Here is a 24,855-nt window from a genome sequence, read left to right as displayed (position 1 = left end):
TCAGATTTGTTTCTCACAATTATTATAATTTTATTAAAATAAAAAGAATCTTGTTTTATCTTTAAAAAAAAAAAGAAGCAATTTCACCCCCGACCACCAGGGGGTGCAATGCAACCCCTGAACCCCCCCAAGCTCCGCCCATGGTTGTATGTAGTAATTGTGTCGATGCTTAGGCTACTGTTGGGTCCGAGTTGTTTTCCTGATTTCCTCGTGTGGGTCTGATGCATAGGTCTGATGCCTGCCTGGGGGCGGTGTGAAAAAGGGGAAGTGCATTGGAGAATGCAAGGGGAATGTTGCGCCGGAAACTGTGTCCCAATATTAATCTGTGTCCTCCCAACATGCATTTCACTGGTGACACGTGATTTGCGGGGAGATGAGTTGTTCAGTACCCCCCTGGTGGCCGCGGGGGGTATTGCGCCCAATTCACAAATAAATTAATAAATAATCGTTAATGTGTCAAATCAAAAAAGGGCTCCGTTACGCCCTCCATATTCATATGGTCAATGCCTGTGTGAAAAGTGGGAGCGATTGGTGCAGGCATTGAGGAGATAAGTGTTTGTTTCTGACAGACAGACAGACAGACAGACACACAGACATTCGGTGAATTATAGTATGATGATGTTATTTCGATGACCTTATTATATTACTGACTCACTAAAGGGTTCCAATTCAAACTTTATTCAAGACACTCACAGAGGGGTCCATAGGGCAGAACACATAAAACATAAAAGTAAACAAACTATGAATAAACAAAGCATCTGCCTTATCTCTGTACATGCAGGCTAAAGTGCCAGTGGCTCCATAGCGTGGATGACAGCCCTTCCATCAGGGCCTGTGTATTAGTTGTATTAATAAGCGTCCTTGTGGTGTAGGTGCGTAAGGAGATGGAGGAGCAGGTTGCCCAGAAGTCCAGTGAGCTGGAGCAGTACCTGCTGCGCGTCAAAGAGCTGGAGGACATGTACCACCGGCTGGAAGACGCCCTGGAGGACGAGAGACGAGCCCGGCAGGACGAGGAGACTGTCCGCAGGCTGCAAGCACGGTCAGGAAGCTTTACTGTCCTACCAGGACCTTGAATACTCTAAAACAAGCTGTAAACACCGTCAAGTGCATGTCCAGTAGTGTGTGTGTGTGTCAGTGTGTGAGGGGTTCACATGGTGGTATTAAGCGCCCTCTAGTGTTTAGTGATAGTGATAGTAATAGAGAAAAACTTTTGAATCTGTTATTTTTTCTCACATGTCCCAGGAGTGTGTGAACCAAAGGAGAAGTTCCCACTCCCAGGTCCATTTCTTCTTTTTCCCTTTTTTTTAATTTAAAAAATAATAATATGCACCGAGTTTGCCCCCCTATAATAGCCCCCCCCCCCTAACAAAAATATGTTTAGTGTTCTAGTGTTAAGTGTCCATTTGGTTTCATTTTATGATCTCAAGAGTTAAATTATTGTCTAACATCGGCATCACTTAATTTACAATTAGAGAATGTAGAAGACAATACAGCATGGAATTGTGAACACAGTCTTATCCAAAGATAACAAAATATTCTTTAGTTTTGGGCCTGAGATCAAATGGACCTGGCCCGTGGCTCAAAATGCCGAATAAATAATGGGCCTTGATATGAAAAGGGTTGAACTGTATAGTGTAAGAAAGGGACACTGGGTGCGTTGGTTTGGGGCGACGGGCGTACGTACTACTGGTACTTTAATTAGACGCCATGCAGTCAGACTTGAAACTCCTGGTTCCCTTCATCCGTCACACTTCCTTCCTCCTTCCTTCCTCTTTGCTGACATTTGCTTTCCACATCACATTCTGAACGGACCAGTCAGACAGCAACACACTTTATTTCTGTTTGTCTGGTGGAAAGGACGACCGCTGAGTTGTTGGAGAGTGAACATTATTTTTATATGTTTGAGATATTTTATGTTAGTAAATGGTAAATGGTGCATTTATATAGCGCCTTCATCCAACGCGCACACAACGCGCTGTGAGCTTGTAGATCGGCTATTTTCAGCATGTGTAAAATCAGTCATTACGGCGGCATCAAGTCCCGCCAAAATAAATTTTAGTCGACTGCATCAACTGTTGATTTAGTCAACTAAAATATTATATTTAGTCGACTAAAACTAGACTAACGCTAAAACATTCCAGGTGACAAAAATGTCACTAAAACTAAATGAAAACTATTGAAAAGACAACTACAACTAAAATCACAATTTGCTGTCAAAATCAACCCTGCTCCATTTTCTGGCTATCTTCTGATAGACACCAACAATGGCCACTAGAGGCCACTCAGGGACTGGCGAGTGATACTAGTTCAGCCAGGACATTCACATTTATTAACAGGCTTTTAGTGTTATTGTCTCCACCAGGCCGAAGGCATGTGGGGAGAGTATGTTTTGCACTCCGTCCGTCCGCGTGTCCGTCCGTCCGTCCGTCCGTCCGTGTGCGTGTGCGTCCGTCCGTCCGTCCGTGTGTCCGTGAACAGCTAATCTCGGCCACCGTTAACCCGGTCGATGCCAAATTTTGCACACACACTCCCTGGATGCCAACGATGAACCTCTGCCCCAAACTTTCCAGAACGGCCTGTTATAGCGCCACCAGGAGGCCGCTTTGTGCAAAACAAGTTTTTGCACAGTACACCTACAGATTTTGTCCAAACATCACGCAAATTGGTACACAGTCTCTCTAGAGCCATTCAACGAAACGGGTCTTTCAGATTTATCAGACTCCATCCTGATTGGTTAAGATTGGCTTCCAAAGTTCACAGGAGTGCTCAGTTTCAAACAAAATGCTGCAAATCATGAACACATCGCGTGATTTCCGTGAAATTGTGCACCCACATTCCCACTAGGCCGAGGACGAAATGCCACATGAACAATTTCAACTCAGCCTCAAGGTGGCGCTATAACTGGCCGAAAAGTGTTTTTACCTCTAACTGCACGGATCTGTGGATAACCTGGTGGAGACATGTGCCCGGAAGGGCACTTTTTCTAGTTTGTACATCATATCCAGTGGGTGGGACAATGCCTGTTGTTGGGGAACTTGGGATTCTATATATCCATATTCCGTACACTCCACTGTGATCCACGCATATGCATATTTTGTGTTCCATACACCAGTGGTTCCCAAAGTGGGGTCCGGGGACCCCCAAGGGTCCTTGAGGGAGTTCCAGGGAGTCCCCAGCTAAGTGATAGTTAGTAACCAAATGGACCCTAATGGTTCTGTAACTCTGAGAGTGGAACCAAAACCAAACAGACCCTAATGGGTCTGTTTGGTTCCATTTGTACACTCTTTAAGTTTAATTAATTAATTAATTCTGAACGGGAACCCATTTTGGTGTTGGCATCATGTCATGCTTTAGCTATTGAAAAATAGCAGATCTACAAGCTCATAGCGCGCCACCGAGTGGTATGAATCTGATCTCACATCAGAATGCGTTAAATGGGGAACCGTAGCCTTTGAACCAGGTTACTGGAGGAGGAGGCAGCTAAGACGATGTGTTTTTTTAACCAGGTTACTGGAGGAGGAGGCAGCTAAGACGATGTGTTTTTTTAACCAGGTTACTGGAGGAGGAGGCAGCTAAGACGATGTGTTTTTTTAACCAGGTTACTGGAGGAGGAGGCAGCTAAGACGATGTGTTTTTTTAACCAGGTTACTGGAGGAGGAGGCAGCTAAGACGATGTGTTTTTTTAACCAGGTTACTGGAGGAGGAGGCAGCTAAGACGATGTGTTTTTTTAACCAGGTTACTGGAGGAGGAGGCAGCTAAGCGAGTGGAGCTGGAACACATCCACCTCCGGCAGCAGAGGACCATCTCAGAGACGGAGGCCGAGAAACTGGAGTTGGAGAAGGAACGTCTGACCAAGGACACTGCACTGCAGGCCGCAATGGCCCAACTAAAACACTTGGAGACCGAGAGGCACGGGGCCCTGGAGCAGTACCAGGTCACTATGTTATATTACTACATGTTATTATGATGAGAGGCATATGGCCCCCTGGAGCAGTACCAGGTCACAGTATTAACCCATTCTGAACGGGAATCCATTTTGGTGTTAGCATCATGTTATGCTTTAACTATTGAAAAATAGCAGATCTACAAGCTCATAGCGCGCCACCGAGTGGCGCGCTACGAGCTTGTAGGTCTGCTATTTTTGAAAAATCGAAGAACGACTGACATTTTTAGAATCTGATCTCAGGTCAGAATGGGTTAATCAGACCAGTGTGTGTCCAGTGGAAACCTCGTATTAATCTGATCTCAGGTCAGAATGGGTTAATACTACATGTTATGATCAGGGCCAAATTAGCCATTGGGCCAGTGGGCCGTGGTCTAGGGGCCCTTGGCTCTCAGCGGCCCTTCGGGGAAATTGGACCACGCAGTACTGGGTTTGACACCCTGCATGAAAAGGGCTCCTGGGGCCCTTCAAGTTTTTTTCAAATTTTGTTAAATTTAGGTAAAAAAGATGATGACACGAAAGTTACCGGTCCAGGGGCCCTCGAGTGGGGCTTGATCTGTCCCTGGTTATGATGAGAGGCATGGGGCCCTGGAGCAGTTACAATCAGTGTTCATTCAGCAAGTTTTAGTTAGTTTTAGTTTTAGTCATAGTCTCTTGAATAGTTTTCATTTCGTTTAGTCACATTTTAATCACCTGGAATATGTCTTGGTGTTAGTCTAGTTTTAGTCGACTACATCTACAGTTGATTTAGTCAACTACCAGTAAAATGTATTTTGTCGGGCCTTGATGCCGTAATGTAATGACAGATTTTACACTTCAATCAGAATATTTTTCAGTCTTAGTCTTAGTCTTTTGAATAACACACCATTTAGTCTTAGTCCTATTTAGTCTTCTGAAAAACATTAGTATTTTAGTCTTAGTCTAAAGGGCCTTTCAAACGCGGAGCAGTCACGGTGCGACAAAGCAAGCGTATTTACGTGAGTGCGGTCCCGTGAATTTGTTGCGCGCGTGCTCGTTAGCTTTTTGTTTTTACGCTTGCGTTGTCGCGCCCCTCTTGAGAAGACCTGTAGCAGACCTCTCCTTGATCCAGGCAACAACGTGTGCGTCCCTTGCTTCCCTTTTGAAAGGCCCTTTAGTCTTAGTCAACAAAATTAACACTGGTATTAGTCGACAAAATCAACACTGGTCACAATGTTACTACATGTTATGATTATCTCCTGTCTCCTATGTCTCAGTGTTTATTTAGTCGACTAATGTTCGTCGACTACCTTTTTTCACTGACAAAAACTAAATGGAAACTATATGAAAAGTAAGCTACGATGACTACTAAATAACTAACTAATTTATTTATAAGACTAAATATATTGACAATTTCATGAACAAATGTTGTGTTGTGGTGTGTGTGCGTGCGTTGGTGGCGAGGCAGACGGTAGTGAAGAAGCTGGCGGACGCTGCCAACAATACCAGAACATGGAAACACAAGGTGGCGCACCATGAGGGCCTGGTACGGCTCATTCAGCCAGGTAACTATAGTACATCCTCACACTATACAGCTGGTTTAACACGCTGTATCTAACGTGCTGCTCGTATTGCCCAAGAACTCTTCGACACAATGCCTGGTGGAGCACGGGATTGAACTGGTCTACCTCTTGAAGTTCTGATGAATTCTCTCTCGTGGGTTTGTTTTGTCCTCTCCAGGTTCTAAGGGCCCTCAGCTGATCACTAACTGGGGCCCGGCTGCCTTCTCCCAAGCTGAACTCAGTCTGAGGGAGAAGGAATGGAAGGACAAAAAGAACCTGCCCACACAACAAGCAGCTCTGAAACTTAAAGACGATGCTCTCGGCACTAACGTGGCTGACAACAACAATGGACAATGATCTCACTTTTCAAGGTTGGCACGCTCAAACTGTAAAAGTCTGGTTCAAGTTATGGCCACGATTTTAACAAAGCTCCAGCATGATAAACATAACTAAATTTACCCAATGTTTTTTTTAGGGGATATGTCTTAACATCGGGAAGTTGGTTAAACTCATTCTGTCTGAATATATTATCCCATTCAGATCAAGAGAGTATTCAGATCATGTGCTGGTTAGTAAGTACATGACCTTGAGATTTAGAAATTCATCCAAAAAAAAGAACGTAATATACCCATAACACTTTCCTTATGTATTTCTGTTGACAACGGTAGTGCACTACATTTGAGCAGAATCCTACTTTTAACGTTTAAATATTTGAATTTGATGGATAAGGGAATAGTCAAAGACCACAGCAAAACCGACATCTGAAGAGGGAAATAAATTATTTAGGTTAACAGTGCTGTATTTTTAGGGACTCGTGGAACAATATTAATATGGTGTTGTGTGCCAAGCAATGGAAAATATTCACATTCCTCACTTTGTTCCTTAAATGTTCTTAAAAGAGTTTCTGTGGACATTTTGTAAATGTCCACTGCAAATTGGTTGGTATGTTTTCTTAACTAAAGTGCTCACAAAATGGGCATCGTTAGCTTCCGAAGAAGTCTTTTATAGGAATATTTTCCTACAGAGATCTGTTTACCCAAAATAGAAATGTATATATATATATATATATATATATTGTGTATGGAGTTACATATATCACTGCAATAGATAGACTAAGGTCACTGCTGCGTATAATCGGAAAGTGTGCTTCGTTTGCCAGGTTTGAACTCTGATGTGAATCAAGCAATCGCATTGTAGTTCAGCAAAAAATGGGGGTTTCGATTCGATTCCAAGGTAGCGCACCTGACTTCGATTCACTGCAGGTGTGAATGCAATCGCATCAAATAAAGGAAATGAAGCAAACAATGTGGTGGATGAATGAGGAGTAAACACAGTTGGAGATGGAGAAGGCATATTTTACGCAGCACAAAGATGATCCGTTACCGTGGATAGACGTGGTTGAATGAGGAGACCGAAGCCCTCATCGAAATATGAGGACGAGTACATTAATCAATCGCTTAAGGAAACACATTAAAACACAGCAGTGTACAGAATATTTTGTCTGTCTGACTGTGCGTAAACATGGAGTGATGTCACTGCTGTCACTGTGTGGGGAGGGAGTAGGGACTTTCTTCATCTCGATAAACTTGTAAACTTCGGAATTTCGGATTCATTTTGCGCTGCTGTCTGGGTGTGCCTCCACGTGCTCAAACGCATGCACGCGCGCACACACACATTTCGATTTATTTTCGAGAGAGAGACGTCCAGTCCCCGACGACACTGCATCCACGTTACCGTAATTTTACGTCCTAACTATTACTCAACTCAATGAATAATTTTAACACCATAGATTTCACTGTGTAGTTTATGAATTGAACACATTGATAAAGTTCCCTGCTGCAGATGACAGCGCAGTGTGAAGGCAAACGCTGCAAATTAAATATGCAAGAATGATGCAACTTCTCCGCCCAATCGCATCGAGTCTACCGAAGTAGTGGTGTGTAAACTCTCCAAGCTGCCACCATCATTATGATAATGTTCACCCCTTTACTGTCCGTTAATTTGTGTCTGACAAACCAGGGATAGGGCATTAACCCATTAAGATCTGAGGACCCGTTTCTACTTAAAGGGGAAAACCACTCATTTTCTAAATTGAACTATTGTCATTAATATACCTTAGAGTTGTTTGTGTGGAAATAATAAAAAAGTTCCTCCCTTCTATTTAACCTAGAACTGAAGGTCTAGAACTTGAGGTCATGTGTTCAGTGACATCACGATGATGTACTTTTTGGCTTGCAGAGTACACCTTTATGATGTCTGATCACATGACCTCAAGTTCAAGACCTCCAATAGTTTAATGTTGTAAATGAGTGGTATTCCCCTTTACTGTCTTCTAAATCATGCAGTTTTCTGAAAAACCCATGTTTATATATCAGTGGTTCTCAAACTATTTCATGACAAGGACCCCAAATAATATGTATTTGGCTGCCGACCCCCATCTGCAAATATGTTGTTCCAGGGACCACCCAGAAGCAAAGAAAAAACGTTTGCTGTGAAAGAATATACAATTCAAAGATTTGCGCACATTTTAAATCGGGTTAGTGAGCTTGTTATTTTTCAATGGCCTAAAGTTTTAAATAATGTTTAAAGTGGTTCAAAGCTATGAGGTGACACAGATGCGTCCTCAGGTCTAATTGCGCATTATAATGCAGTCGAGTCTTACTGAAAGCAAGGAAGCTAACTGCAGAACATTTGTACTGTACCATTTAATTATGCTGTAATCATCAGTGCCTGTGATTGCCATTATTTGTGAACACTGTGGTGTCTGTTTTGTGTGGGTTTTTTTATAATGTGTATAAATATATTATATGTAGCTTGTGACTGAACTGAACAGTGTAATAAAAGAGTTCACAAATAGCTATTTAGATCTTGCCTTTTGAGGACCTGTTCTCTTACTTGTATGTACGATATTGCCTTTTGAGGACCTGTTCTCTTACTTTTATGTACAGTGCAGAGTTAGCTATTTGTAGATTACACAGATAAAAGTTTGGGACAATCATGGTGTGTGGACAACAATGGGTTAAGGCAGGGGTCTTCAACAGGGGTCCTCAGACTGATGAGTGACGAATGATGAGTCTAGTCTGCCCAACTAAGAATTTCACCCACATTACTCGTAATGTGATGTGACATTAATATTTTGATGCTGCTTTGTACACAAAGAATTTTAGTGATAAAGAGTGTTGGGTCTATAATGCAAGTACTTTTGTTTATGATTCGTATGGTTATTTTTTTAAAGGAAGAATATTGAAGTAAGTAATTCATTGAAAGGACCTCCACAACATACAGTGTAATCATTCTGCATTTCCCCCACATGTCCTCCAGAGGGCGCAGTAATACACAATATTTACATACATTTTGTTGACGCTTAGCCCAGAAATGTGTGCATCTCCATTCCTCCTACTCAAATATTTTACTTAAGTAAAAGAATAAATACTGCAATGTAGATGTACTCCGTTACAAGTAGAAATATTCAAAAATGTACTCAAAATGTACTCCCGTATTCAAAATGTACTAGTACAAAAGTATCGGCCTCAAAACGTACTTAAAGTAGCCTACTAAAGGCAAAAGTACTCTTAAGTGCAGAATGTCCCAAGTTCAAAATGTGTACAAAATCCAATGAAAATAGCCGAAAATTGTGAGCTTGTCGATCTATTTTCAAATGGTTGAAATGTATATAGGGTTGAAAAGGTTAATGTATGTTTTCTATCTAAATTTAAATCTCCAAAGTAACTAGTAACTAAAGTTTTAAAATAATTGTAGTGGAGTAAAAGTAAATTAGTACTGTACTTGAGAATGTCCAATTACCAATACCTTTACTCCACTACTCCACTATATGGAGTAGAAGTAAAGGTAGACCTATATTGGACAGTACAGTAGTGTAGTACAGTACAGTACAGTACAGGTACAGGTATTAGTACAGTACAGTACTAATGCCTCAAAAGTGTATACTTAAGTACAGTACTTGAGTAAATGTACTTAGTTACTTTACACCAGTGAATAAATGCAATCAGTACTGATTGCATTTATTGCGGATCCCCTGTGGACTTTATTTCCATGACTTCAGTGTCTTTCAATGTTCCAAAATAACAACGATGCTCGTCTATTTATGTCTATAGCGACACCAGACAGGCTATGTTTAAAATAATCTATTCATCAGTAATGTGTCGTTGCAATCATCTATGTCTTATTCACATTTTAGTCTTGAATTGAATTAACCCACTATCATATCTGGCCATTCCACTTGGCTATGTTCCTTAAAGATGCCGTGATTTTTGTATTCTTTCCAGTTTTTCATGTGTTTGACAGTACTTCATTAGACTCCTTGGTGTGGTTCATCATCATCATAACCTTTATTTGAGCTCGGAGTACTGTAGTAATGTAGCCGGAATACAATGGGCTATACATTAAAATACAGCAATATCAAATATATGAATTGGAAAACAGAAAGTATTCAAAACTAAAATAGATAGATGAGAATTAATTAAAACAGTTACATTGTTGAACAAAAGTGCTAGAAATAATTTCCCTGAATTGACCTATATGGAGGCAGTGATCTGATTTTTAGGGACTTCTGGAGTTCGTTCCAATCAAATAGACTAGAGCACTGACAGAGAAAGCTGCTTTACCTATAGCTCTGAGACTAGAGCACTGACAGAGAAAGCTGCTTTACCTATAGCTCTGAGTTAGACTAGAGCACTGACAGAGAAAGCTGCTTTACCTATAGCTCTGAGTTAGCAAATGGAACCTTGAGGCTCAGGAAGTCACATGCAATGATGTCTTCCCTTTGTATTTAAGGTTTCTTCCTGGAGGATGAAACCTTGACAGTCAAACGTGCCAATAAACAAAAAACAATGATATAGTGACATCACAATATCATTCCTTCCCCTAACCCCTCCCCCTTTATCATACAACAACAGCTGTGGGTGCGGCTTAAGTTCAGGTGGATCACCACCCGTCACCATGCACCCACTAGGCAAACCAGGCATACTTAATAAAACTGCGCGTGTTTAGCCTGGTTAATAAACCAGACTAATATCGCACAGACCGCGGGATATTAGTCTGGGGAGGCTCAGCTTGGATTTCATTTCCAGGGAAACATTTTCTCTTTGACGCAATTGGTCAGAGCTACTGTCAGTCAAAGGTCTCAAGCATTGAAAGTCACTGTATCAAAGCCCGCCCATATTGCATACCATACCGTGTCCTGATTGGCCGCCCACATTCTCTGGTGTAGGAAATGGGCGTACAATTGAGCCTCTCCAGACCGAAATCTGCCGGCAGGCAATTTATTTTTGCCAACGGCTGATTCGGTCTGGTTTATTAACCAGGCTAGCGCGTGTTCACATAAAAACGACATTTTAACAAATACTGTACACTTTTTTGAAGTGTACAGTATATGTATGGCTAATATAGGCTTCCGATTCTGATGTTTTAGTCACAGCAAAATCACAGCACAAAGAATGCCTTTAATAATGGTAGACTAATGACTTGTTGTTTCACATCATCGATTCCTGGATCTGTTGTCAATGCAAAAGGTTCCCAGTAGGAAACCAGTTGAGATCGTAGCATATATGCTCGAACCCTAGTTGCCATTCTAACGGGAAAACGATCAATATCAAGGGTTTTAGTGGTAAATAGGCTTAGGCTTTATAAATTATTTTACATACACTGACATTTTATATTATTATTATATTCACTGAACTTTTTATTTATTTCAGAGATTAAGAACAAATTACATTAAAGTCCGGTCTATAATGCATTTTATTGCATGGCTTGGTTGAATGCTTGAATCTGATCTTATATATGACAACTTAAACGCTTATGACGTAGTATAAGTCGTCGTCATAATGCATTATAAGTGCATAATAATCCATTATAATCGTGATTATAATAGACCCTACCTTTAAGTAAATTGTTACCTGGTAGGGATAATAAAATATTGAATTAACATTGACAAGTTTGTATGCGCATAATGTTCTGTCCAATATCAAATCTATATTATGGAATGTTAAATGTTTGATATATTTCCCATGGCAATGGGACGATAAAGTTAATCGTATCTTATTATATAATGCTGCCTGCCACAGCGTTTGGCAGAGATCTTATTGGGATCACATCATACAATAAGTTAAATTAAAACAGCTGATGTTGCACATGGTGCATCGTGGCTTAAGGCCTCGTGCAGGGGGTGTTAGTACTGGAAGGCCCAGTTTGAGGCGTCGTCATTTCAGAAAAAATAGGGGGTGGCAAAAATAAGTTATCACTTAAGCCCCTTTTTAGTCGGGAACACTCACGTCATTTTTGCCAACATTCCATTTCTGCCACAGACAAAATGAGTGAACAGTAATATTAACAGAAACACATAAATAGATAGCCCTGAATGACCATAACAGGTCTGTAACTCTGAGAGTGTTCAAACGGAACCAAATGGACCCGTTCCATTTGAACACTCAGAATTAAGGGGGTCTTTGCAAATAAAACATTTGAGAACCACTAGTACTAGTTGGACTCATAATGTGTCATTATTGTCCCTTGACAGTTATAATAAGTCTACGTCTCTGACCCTAATTCTAAAAAGTATTTTCAGAGCATAGTTCTGATGGACAGTCCCCATTCTCTGCATTCATTTGCCATCACCACTTAACTCACTAACCAATGAAATGACAGTTCGGATGTGCCCTATACTGTATAAGCAGCAACTCACTCCACAGCCGTCACTCAGTTTCCAGCCTTCACTCAGGCTATGCAGCTCTCACTGATATGAGTGTACAGTACGATATGAGTCTACACTACAGCATCAACCCATGCAGCCATGTGTAGCCTACTCTATGAACTATAAACCATGGTGAAAATAAACTGTCATCCTGTTTAATGCATGCATTTTGGTGTCACAAAACCTCTCTCTGATCGGAGAAACTTAAGGGTGGTCAGCTCATATCCAACCAAACACAACCAGATAATATGTAATAATTAGGGGCGCACATGGATGGGGGACGGGTGTTAAATCCCTCCCCAGGGTCACATTTGTCCCCCCCAAAGTGATTTTAGGAGTCATTTAGAACAATATAAATCAACAAGCTGTAATCAACAAGGCATTACGCAGTGCCCCTGCCTCGCATCTATTGTCAAGCACATGGAGATGCATTGTATTAAGCACTCAGTGTCATAAACAACATATGTCGAGTTATTGTTTATAATGTTTTATCGCCATTTAATCGAATCCTCACGCTTGTCCCGCCTCTAAAACACTGTATCCGTATCCGGTTCTGCTAGGCTAGATCCGGCTATTTGATATACATCTGGGTGAAATGTACTGGACAGTGGATTATCCTTATTGCGCGGTTATTTAGTTTTTCTCCCAGTGTTACAAGAGAGCACAATGCAACGAACAATTACTTGGATGTTTAAGAGATAAGAAGGAGCTGCTGTATGGGGCCCGATACGTGGACCCTCACAGTTAGGGTTGCCACCTTTGAGATCTTGAAATAAGGGACACTCTTTACGCCTGCCGCGGCCTTGCGTGTCCGGCAAGGCCGGCAATAAGTTGAAGCAATAATATATATTAAAAATATATATTATAAAATATATGCCAGCGACCCCCATAAGAGAAGATTTTTACACAGTGATTCTCAACCCATTTAATTTCAAGTACCAGTTTGACATGCATTAGTATACAGACCCCCATTTAATGGCATTTCTATCTCTGGGACCCCCAATTCATATTGTAAAATCAATGTTAATTTAACTCTGATGGTCCATTTGGTTCCATTTGTACACTCTCAGAGTTACAGACCCATAAGGGTTAATTTGGTTCCAAACTATAATTTAGCTGGGGACCCCCTGGAACTCCCTCAAGGACCCCTGGGGGTCCCCGGACCTCACTTTGGGAACCACTGGTTTAGGCTACTTTAGGTAGTGTGTGCCTCCCACTAGAACAATTGTGCTGACTTTAATATTTCCTGTGTTTTGTTTTGTTCATTATTGTTAAATTCAGTGTTGACGTGTAGGGGCTATTTAGGAAAATAAGGAACAAACTGCACTCCTTATTGGTTCAATAAGGGACGCATCATTTAATTCTCAAATAAGGGACGATTCTGTATTTTAAGGGACGGGTGGCAACCCTACTCACAGTACAACAGGAAAAAGCCTTGGATGGAGTCTACACAAGAATGCTACGAATGGCACTAGGTGTCACATGGACGGGCCGCATCAGAAATGTGGACCTCTATGGGGACCTTGCCCCGGACCTACCACGGGTCACGGACAAAGTCAGAGAGAGAAGGATGAGGCTGGCAGGGCACTGCGTCAGGCACCCAGAACTTGAGGCAAGTAAATTTACTCTATGGGAGCCAACCCAGGGCAAAGCCAGGAGGGGAAATAAGCGTGCCTATGTAGATGAGAAGTGCTGCGGCGCAACAGCTTGGCTAACAACACTGCAGAGCTCAAGAACCTGGATATGAAATTGTGGAGGGCAGCAATCCAGGGATGCCGAGTGGGTGTTGGCTAGACCTCACTCTCGCAGCAGCAAACAACAACAAACTAAAGACAACGTTTTGAGACACATGCATGGGAGGAGGAGGAAGCACAGCCAGGTAATTAATAATAATAATAACTGCCAAAATGCAGTTTTGTATGTGCATTTCGTGATTTCGGGGGGTTTTGGGTAGCGTGGTGGCCCTGGTCCAACCTCTCTTTAGTCCGACCCCAAACCCTAACCATAACCCCACGTTTTGGGGCTTTGCCCCCCCCCTCTCCCCACAGGGGACGGTGGTGGGGGGACTTTTTTTTCCGGCCGCGGCGCTTTATACCACATATACTGTATATCTGCCAGACATAGTAGGGGCCTGCCTGGCTTCCCTCACTTTGAGTGGCACCAAATGCGGAAGGCACGGGTGTCTCTCTGACAGAATTATCAGTCTGCCTTTCTAACAGAAATACCATCGGATTAATGCATTTCTGATAGAAATAGCGATGTATGTCGGACATTAGCCTACTAACACTAACCTTCTCCCTTCTGGCTCCAAAACTGTGGAATGCACTTCCCATTGCAGTCAGAACTGCAGCATCACTCCCAATCTTCCGCCATAGTCTGAAAACCCACCTTTTCAGACTCCATCATGGCCCATAGCACTTACCCTACCCCCTTAGATAGCATTTCTGTAGACTTAGATAGCATTGATACAGACTTATACCATGTTATGTAAACAGCACTATAATTGCATTGTATGTAGTCATAGCACGTCATAGTACATATGTATAGCATAGTATAGTATATATGTATAGTTTCATTATATATAGATATTCCACTGTTACTTTCTTAGCTTACGCATGTTTCATGATAAATGCTTTTTATCTGATGTATTCCCATGCTTTTTTGTTCTTGCTTAATGTAAGTCGCTCTGGATTAAGAGCGTCTGCTAAATGCCTAAATTGTAAATTGTACCCCTGACCTAACCCTAACCTCACAGGGAAGCCATGGGTGAGTCTTAACCGGCCACGTATGTTGGACTCCGTCGCGGTCTAAAACTTTACTTTATCAAAATGGGAGATATGACCACAGAAGAGCGGGTTCAAATGGTTATGCCAAAAGTCACCTACTGTTTCCAGATCCTGGCCAAATACTATTCACATATAGTGTTTGTTTTACAACAGTGAGGAGTACCAGATGAGTAGGGTTTCATTTCATTCATCAGGACAATCCAATTAGCCTCAGGTTAAAGCTGGCAGTAACAGAGTAGCCTACTTTAATTTAATGAACTTTCAAATTGTGGTTTCCTATAGTTTCTGGCAGTCATTGTATTGTTCGGCAAAAGCTGGCCGCCTGGCACTCCAAACAGATCAAAACAAATGCATATTCACGATCAAGGACCACACCACCAAATAAAGTTTAACAAGTATAAGAATGCATGAAACGATTAACGAAACAAATAATGAACAGAAACCAAGATGACCCACGGCCATCCAGCTGGTCATGGGGTAATTTAAGCCGAGGTGGGGAGGCTTCGGGGATCCGCCGTGGTTCCCGAGCATGACGAACCACCCTTTAGGGACCTGTAAAAAAGGGAGAGGTTAGGGAGTAGGGTGAGAATTAGGGCGGGTGAGAGGTTAGGGAGTAGGATGAGAATTAGGGTGGGTGGGAGGGTGGGGGGGGGGAGAACCGTGGGTTCGATGGTCTTTTATATTCGGGTGGAGGGCACCCGATAGGAGGTGGAGGTGACCCGATAGGAGGTGGAGGTAGCTGGATTGGATCTTGAACTTCAGCTATGAGCTCCATTACCTTGTTTTAAATACTATTCTATCGCTGGTCTGACTGTGTGTCGGTCTCTGCAATTAATCTGTGGTAGGTTTGGAAACGTTGTTTTTGTATTTGTCGTTCAAAGCAAGTCCTGTGTGCGTCTGTCTGACAATTAACATTTAAAGAATGAATGATGGTCAAAACAGAAAGATGTTTTTTTTGTCCTACTTTATGCACAACAGACCACCCAATTGTAAAGTCTCCACATCAAGATCTAACCCTCCTAGCCCCCCCAGCAGATCCCCAACGAAGCTAATTCACTCCATCCTTTCTGTATCGTGCTAGTTGTTCATTTAAAGGACCACTTCACCACTTTTCAACCTACCTTGTAACCTTCATTGGTCCATGTTCATGATAAAATGGCCCAACAAAATTCTACTCAGTCTGCGTCTCATGGGAGGGCTCAGTTCATAAACCCGTCCACCATGAGTGACATCATTGATGGGGAATCCAAGCTAATAGAAACTGCAGACTTTCTATTCCTGAAAAGTTGCAATTCGATAATGGAAGCCATCGTTCTCACAGTGCTAAGAATCTTTTTTTTTTTTAAACAAAATCTTGTTTAAAAAAAATCTGCCTAACGATGATGTCACTGGTGGACGGGTTTCTGAACTGCCCACAGCCCTATATGAGAAAAAAGTGGTATTTTATCATGAACATTATACTACATTAGTGAGGATGAGGACCAATTATAATGAAGAGTGGTGAAGTGGTCCTTTAAGAGGCAAAAAAGTCCAACAGACAGACCAATCTTACTTACACGCACGCACGCACGCACGCACGCACGCACGCACGCACGCACACACACACACACACGCACGCACACACGCATTATAACGATACGGTACCAAATCTGCGGTCCAGATGCGCTCAGTACATACCACAGCTGTACTAACAGCACTTTATGCAACACGACGTTCTGTCATTAATGGCCAAAAAGAAAAAAAAGTGCTGCGCCGGATGCGCTCTGTCAAGCCGCACGGCACCGCTACAACCCCCCCACCCCCACCCCCCCCGCTACCCCCTCCCTGCCTCACGCCATATAACCCCCAGCAGCGTCTGCATCCCATCATCTGCCTTCTCTTTTTTCAAACATCCTCGCACTCATCAGCCCGAGGTTACGAGGCTTGTGGCACGCGCGCCGCATTCCTGCGAGGTGATGTGAAACAGAAATGCATTAAATTCCCGATCTGCAATCCATCGCAGGGGGGCGGCAGGGGGGCGGGGAGGCTGCATGATGGGAGGAGGAGGAGGAGGAGGAGGAGGTGGCGGGGGTTTGTTAGGAAAGAGGAAGGGAGCGGAGGGAGGTGGTGGTGTGGGGGGTCTTGATGTAGAGGCCAGTCGGGGTCTCACAGATGCGCGCACGCACGCACACACGCACGCACACACGCACACACACACGCACGCACGCACGCACGCGCACACACACACACACACACACACACACACACACACACACACACACACACACACACACACTTAAATCCTTTCCTCCTTCCGCTCTATATCCTCAGAGTATTGAGTGCTTCAGAGATTCAAAAATGTTAGAATGCACCTCAACGAATCCAAAATATATGGGGTTCAAAAGTTGTAGGAATTTGGGGGTATTTATAGAAATGGATGGTGATGTTGGGGCGATGGGGGGGGGGTTTGTGAGCCCTGAGGTCCACAGGGACCACAGTGGTTTGTAGAGCAGCGAGTGTGTGTGTGTGTGTGCGTGCAAATGTGTGCGTGCGTGCGAATGCGTGTGTGTGTAAAATAAAAAGTCTGCAAATCATTTACCTTCCTCTGCAGTATCGCACATGACAATTCATGGACCCCGTGGGGGCCGTAGTGGTGAATGACCCTCCATGAAGCATCTGGTATGGGGGGGGGGGGGGGGGAACCAAAAATAGCACACACACACGCACTACTGCATCTTCACATTATATATCTCTATGGAAGATTGAGAGGTCTCGGGAGGATGATCCTTTCTGTAAGGGTCAATGACGCAAACAGATGTCCTCTTCCCTCGCCTCATAAAAATGAAAAACGCTCCGAGAGGGACATCGAATTAAGATCGATATACGGGATAGTGTTTCGCAGGCCAGGGGTGATTGGCGTTAAGTGAGAGGCCCTCACCTGTCAGAGGAATGTCACCTTTGACCTCGGTTCACCTGCGTATCAACCTTCATTTGCATTAGTTTCCTGAACATCGCCTCAACTCGCATTTCAAAACATATATAGAGTAGAACTTAACGTAACCATGGCCTTATATTTTAGTCGACCAATGGAAAAGCAATGGCAACTGGTGGTGCTAACAGCATCATCCATCATCCACAAGGATATTTTTCAGGCGCATGTGGTTTACTTTTACTATATGGTTTTCAATCCTTTTTCTAGGCCCATTATTTATTGGGCATTTGAGACACAGACATTTGATGAGATTTAACATCTCAGACCCAAAACTATTTTGTTGCCGTTGGATATTATTTTGTCCACAATTCCATGCTGTATTGATGTGGGTACGATAGGAGAGAAACAGGCAAACATTGATCAAAATAACAATTATTCTACATTCTCTAATTGTGTAGACTTCTTGTAAATTATGTAATGCAGATGTTTAACAATAATAATAACTCGTGAGAGCGTAAAATGAAACCAACCCGTAAGGGTCCATTTGGTTTTGGTTTTTACTTTACTCGGAAGGAGAGAGTGGAGGGCGGGGGCTCACAGGTTTGAACCCAGAACCTGTGGTCAGTGCAACAAGTTGACTCACCCGACTGTCCCATGCAGACACTATCTGACAATCCTTCTGTAATGTGTAATTAATATCCTTGCGGGATATTATTTCACAACATCACATTACGAGTAGTGATAACGCATACCTAACAGGCTATTTATATCAGTCTGTGGCATACCATTCCAAGTGCATAATAACGCTGCATACTTCTAAATTAAATAAAACTTAATCAGCACCGTACCAACACAGTATTATGGAATTCCTTGAATACATTTCTATTTCCATTTATTAGCGAATGGTTTTTATTCTCTAGACGAGAGTATGTCTGTTGTGAAGTCTACAGTGTGTGTTACCGAGGCACCTTTATGCAACATGGGATTATTTGACATTATTATGACTGCAGGTTCCACTTTAAGGGATTCTGTGAGGTTCACGGGTGCAAGGAGAGGGAATGTAGGAATTGGGACAAAGGATCTGGCTCTAATCAGCTCCTCAGACTAAAGGGCTGACTCTGCATCCACAGGAAGGCCTGCCCCAGGCCACGGTGGGGAAATCAAACCTAGCTTCTTTTTTTCTCCAATTGTTCATTACAGATATAAATACCTTCTGACAATGAGACCGACCAAGTTCAAGGTGAGCAGGGTGCCATTCTGCATTCAACCATGTATCTTTTTATGGTTTTTTTGTCCTATACTTCGTCGTACAAAAGTGTATAAAAGTAAAAGTAGCCGATCTACAAGCTCACAACACATCAGATTGTATAGGCTACTTTCACCATTTCTGACATGTTCTTCCATTTCCTGAAAATAAACTGTTCTTTCCAGCCGACAGCAACGATTGCTGCTCCCCAGGTCGTAGGTTACAAGTAGACGCACGCACGCACGCACACACACACACACACACACACACACACACACACACACACACACACACACACACACACACACACACAGGTGTTGCGCTCCACCTCAGCATTTAATCTCCCAGAGGTCTAGTACATGGGTTTTCAACAGGTGGACCACTGGTGGTCCGTGGAGGTATTGCATGTGGTCCCTGACCATGCATTTAGTAATGTAGGATTTGTTGATTTGCTTTAATGTTTTTAATGTTCTTTCCGTTGAGAAAAGAAACCATGTTTCTAGAAAACTAGAAATCTAGTTGAGAAACCGTGAACTGAATGACCTGGTGACCTATGATGAGTCCATCCATGGAGTCATTTACTGACAAGTTGGAGTTCAAGAAATTCAACAGAAAAAGGGAGTTAAAATCTCAAGAAGGGGTGTGCACCGGATTGTCTGGTTGAGTCATTATTATTAGGACATTTTACCAGTAGTCAACAGTTGAGAAACAGTGGGATGTATACACATGGGATGCATAGCAACTTAAGTGTTAACTTACAAAAGCACTAATCTTAGCCCATATCCCCACCCAACACAATAGTGGTCCCCATGTTGATTCTAAGTCAGGGTGGTGGTCCCTGGTTCACAATCAGTTGAAAACCCCTGGTCTAGTACATTGAAACAGGTTTCGACTCCATCTCCCAGGTCCAGTGCATTGAAACGGGGATCGACTCTGATACCGACAATAAGCATCTCTGTCTTAACTTAAATAACCTCTTTGATCTGAATCAGAATCAACTTTATTGTCACGTCGCAGCCAGGTTTACAGGTGTAATAAACAGTGGGTGAAAGTCATTTTGTGCAAACTCCACCGTTTGTGTTATTTCCATAAGAGAAAGGGGAGAAGAAGAAAGAAGGGGTGCACAAGGGGGAAGAGAGATAACAAAATAATACTAATAAATGATCTCCATATTTACACAAGGTATCGGACCGTGTCTGGCCGTAGCGAGGGAGCGTGCGGAGAGGTGGCAGGACGGGGACGGGGGACGGCTTGATCTGAATCGGTGTGGAATGTTGTATACGTGACAAGACACGAGGAGGACTTCAAGAAGTCAGAGTGCTCCTCATCCTCCTCTCCCCCACGAACACTGAAAGAATGTGTGGCGAGGCGCAAATATAAAACACAAGTGTTTTGTCGGGGGGGAAAAAAGAAAAAAAAGCCTAAAGTTACAACCCCCATGGACTGACTGACTGCTGCTCTTCCCTGCCAGCGCATGAAGTTATACTCCTTTTCCCCTTGAAGAACATCTGACTTAATGTGATCAGGCCAAGTTTGGAGCTGGCCTCCTCCCAGCACATTGTTTACCAGCATCCTTCTTAATTGCGAGGAATATATGAACTCATGCTAAAAATACTCGGCCCTCAGCGTGAGTCAAGGAAGAGGCAGACGGAGAACTCGTGTTGTGTGTGACAGCGTATAGCTTAGCGGGGTTTTCCGTCAGCAATATTGTTTTCCGCAGCCGTGTGAAAGGCCATGCCACTTGATGAGATGGCGATCGAGGGCCTAAGTAAGAATTACCTGTAGGCCTATGCCAGTGTTTTTCAAACTTTTTCATGTCAAGGACCCCCAATGATACTCATTACCCAGCCATTAGTTTACTGCAGTGATTCTCAACCATTTTCAAGGACCTATAGGTTTGATCGGTCCAATTGGTTCCATTTGTACACAGACCCTCCTGCATGACTCATACAGGAGGAATCACATCTCATCCTAGCCCCTATACCCCCCACAGCCCCCAATGAGCCCCTGGCCCCTAGTACCCCCCAGCTCCTGGCCCCTAGTACCCCCCACAGCCCCCAATGAGCCCCTGGCCCCTATACCACCCACAGCCCCCAATGAGCCCCTGGCCCCTAGTACCCCCCACAGCCCCCAATGAGCCCCTGGCCCCTAGTACCCCCCACAGCCCCCAATGAGCCCCTGGCCCGTAGTACCCCCCAGCCCCTGGCCCGTAGTACCCCCCAGCTCCTGGCCCCTAGTACCCCCCAGCTCCTGGCCCCTAGTACCCCCACAGCCCCCAATGAGCCCCTGGCCCCTATACCCCCCAGCTCCTGGCCCCTAGTACCCCCCACAGCCCCCAATGAGCCCCTGGCCCGTAGTACCCCCAACAGCCCCCAATGAGCTCCTGGCCCCTAGTACCCCCCACAGCCCCCAATGAGCCCCTGGCCCGTAGTACCCCCCACAGCCCCCAATGAGCCCCTGGCCCGTAGTACCCCCAACAGCCCCCAATGAGCTCCTGGCCCCTAGTACCCCCCAGCTCCTGGCCCCTAGTACCCCCCAGCTCCTGGCCACTAGTACCTTCCAACCCCCAATGAGCCCCTGGCCCCTATACTACCCCCCCCCCCCCCCAGCCCCCAATGCAAAGTCAAATCACCTTGATTTATCACATGATTTGATTCAACACGATAGCGATATTCACGTTCATGTGGAAGACATGAGTTGATAACTCACACTATATATATATAACTGTCAGCAAACTGACAGTGCCAAAAGGATCCCAGAGAGCTTGTAAAAATAGCAAAAGGGTGGACACTTTTTCAGAGGGCAACAACAAAGAAGATGAAATAATCTAAGCCTTATTAATTGTATCTGTTGCAACTTTGTAGTGATAAAACCGTTTTTTTTCTTCTTCTCAACTATAAGAAGACTTAATGAGGACAATGTGACAGACATGCTTTGGCTCCAGGACAGGGGTCTAAGCCATTCTCATTCTAATGAAGTGTTGCTCAGAGTGTGCCAGGGTCGCATTTCATGAGTCTAAATCACTGGTCTCTGCAGGGAGGCCTTGGTGAGTGATGGCCAGTCACCAAAGGAGGGAATAATTTCTCGCCAGATTTGTTATTTTTTTTATGTGCCCCAAACCGCTATCCACAGTGCACAGCTGAAGAATGCAGACCACGTGGCATGCAAATCGTCTAGTGTGACCACAGACAACACGCAGCTGATGCTTGCAATTAGAGGGAGCTAACTATAGCAGCGTTAGATGTTTGAAATTAAAGCAGAAACACTGATAGCAAGCATGCTATTTTCTAAAAGATAAACAGTTTTTATGGTCCACTGGGGGGACATCCATCATGTAGGGAACGTGGAATAAAACCCCAAAATATCTTGGATATGTCATCTAAATTCGCGCCGCTCGTCGCCTTAGTATGAAAATTCAAAGATAAACATTTGAAGATGGTGAAAAATATTTCATCATGTGCATTCATGGCTGGGGTATGTTCCTTCCTCCCCACTGTTATGAAATGCAAAATTGTGAATGATATATAAAAAGTATCTCCCTAGAGAGATTACCCCCATCTGCTGTGTCAGGGTGTCTTAACCCAAAAGATTTAGTGCAATTTATACCTTATGACGGTTATCATGCCATGTGGTAGTGGTCAACCGGTTGGTTTATTTGTCAAAATGACTCATAGTGTTGTAGTAGGAAACTGTGGAAAACATGACAAACAGTGATTTAAAATGATTTGCTTTGGTATGTAACACAGCATTCATTGAGTGTTTTTCCTATTTATTTTTGCAGTCGATCAATCATCATGTGTGGAACCGAACGCTATGTCCCAACTGGCCTCAACCTACTGGGGTATTCATTTTTGCATCGACCTTGAATCATGTCTTAACGATGCACAGTACGATTTGCAGTAGCAAATACACCGACTTTGCTGACCCTGCCGCCCACAACTCACTTTAGACCCTCACCCTCTGTAACAGAGTGAGCTCTGCTGTATATGTTTGCACATATATAACCTTATTTATTGAATGACATTTGCACAGCATTGACACTAGTTTTAGTACTTTAATTGTGTGCAATATTAAGTGTAGTGGGTGTAATGTTGAAGTGCTATGAATTGTGAGGTTTTATTGTTGAGTCTGATTGAACATAGTACCTGTGTGTGTGTGTGTGTGTGTGTGTGTGTGTGTGTGTGTGTGTGTGTGTGTGTGTGTGTGTGTGTGTGTGTGTGTGTGTGTGTGTGTGTGTGTGTGTGTGTGTGTGTGTGTGTGTCAGTAGATTGGGATGGACCATAGTCAGGATGTCAGAGGGGGGTTGTGATTGTGATGTGCTTTTGCTGTTGATATTTATGTTGTAGTATAGTCAGAGAAAAAATCCAATAGAGCACCGAAGTCTGACGTAATATCGGTGGAGGGCGCTAAGTACACTGGTTCATGTACTTTTTTATTGTCTCCACCAGGCCGAAGGCATGTGGAGAGAGTATGTTTTGCACTCCGTCCGTCCGTGTGTCCGTCCGTCTGCGCACTACAGAGGCAAGGAAAAACCTTTGCCCTACATTTTTCACATCTGCCTGTAATAGCGCCATCATCACATCAGGCCGATCTTTGCTAAACACATTTCTTTATATTACTCGCACACATTTTGTCCAAACATCACAAATGCTATTATCCTGGTGGAGACCTGTGCACCGGGGCAGGAGCACTTTTTCTAGTTTGCATTGTAATCCCCATAGGGGGATTTTAGATCGCCTCATATAACTGTAATTGAAAAATAAACAAATCATCCAGGCCAGTTTCACTCATAGATATGGATATGAAGAATCAACTGACTGAGAGAAAACGCTATTGTACTGCTGCTGAATTAGTTACATTTTCGTTGTAACCAACAGGCCAATGTGAAAAGGGTGGGATATATTCCTCAGCCTAGTAGGAATTTACAATTTAGGCATTTAGCAGACGCTCTTAATCCAGCGACTTACATTAAGCAAGAACAAAAAAGCATGGGAATACATCACATAAAAAGCATTTATCATGAAACATGCGTAAGCTAAGAAAGTAACAGTGGAATATCTATATAAATAAACTATACATATAAACTATACTATATACTATAGGCCTACTATGCTATACATTATGTACTATGACGTGCTATGACTACATACAATGCAATTATAGTGCTAGGAACATCTGTGAAAGACGTGCGTTTATGATTTGAGGCTTTTTGTTCAAAACGGGCCAATCCTGTAAACTTTGAAAGCCATGTTAGCCAATCAGGATGGAATATGAAATGTCGGACAGATCTGTCTTGAGCACATGACTATAGAGATAATGTGTAACGATTTGCAGGATTTGTTTGACAAAATATGGAGTAATATCAAAACGTGTGTTTTACAAAAGTCGACCTCCTGGTGGCGCTACAACAGGCCATTCTGGAAAGGGCAGAGGTTCATCGTTGGCATCTAGGGAGTGTGTGTGCAAAGTTTGGCATCGACCGGGTTAACGGTGCCGGAGATTAGCTGCCTGTACACAGACGGACGGACGGACGGACACACCCACACACATACACACACACACACACGGACAGACGCAGTGCAAAACATACTCTCTCCCCATGCCTTCGGCCTGGTGGAGACAAATAGCTACAGCTGGGTATAAAAGTCTGCAAGTTAGGGCAAGGTATATGAAATGGAGGTAAGGTCATCAACGTAATTTTCGTTATCACGCAATTCCAGACGGCAGATTCGTCGCATG

General features: G+C 43.4%; 1 protein-coding gene across 1 annotated transcript in view; it reads left to right on the top strand.

The window, feature by feature from the left end:
- The window catches only part of swap70b (switching B cell complex subunit SWAP70b), a 35,470-nt gene extending 27,142 nt beyond the window's left edge, over positions 1-8,328 (top strand). The window contains exons 9-12 of the mRNA XM_083763726.1: positions 873-1,039; positions 3,737-3,935; positions 5,371-5,467; positions 5,643-8,328. Coding sequence (XP_083619852.1) covers positions 873-1,039; positions 3,737-3,935; positions 5,371-5,467; positions 5,643-5,821 — 642 coding nt within the window. The 3' untranslated portion in view covers positions 5,822-8,328. The remainder of the gene's footprint in view (positions 1-872; positions 1,040-3,736; positions 3,936-5,370; positions 5,468-5,642) is intronic.
- Positions 8,329-24,855: the final 16,527 nt, after the last annotated feature.

The sequence above is a fragment of the Protomyctophum parallelum genome (assembly GCF_964188405.1).
Source record: "Protomyctophum parallelum genome assembly, chromosome: 4".
Taxonomy (NCBI): Eukaryota; Metazoa; Chordata; class Actinopteri; order Myctophiformes; family Myctophidae; genus Protomyctophum; species Protomyctophum parallelum.
The sequence above is the reverse complement of the archived record's forward strand: the minus strand, read 5'-3'. Positions and strand labels throughout refer to the sequence as shown.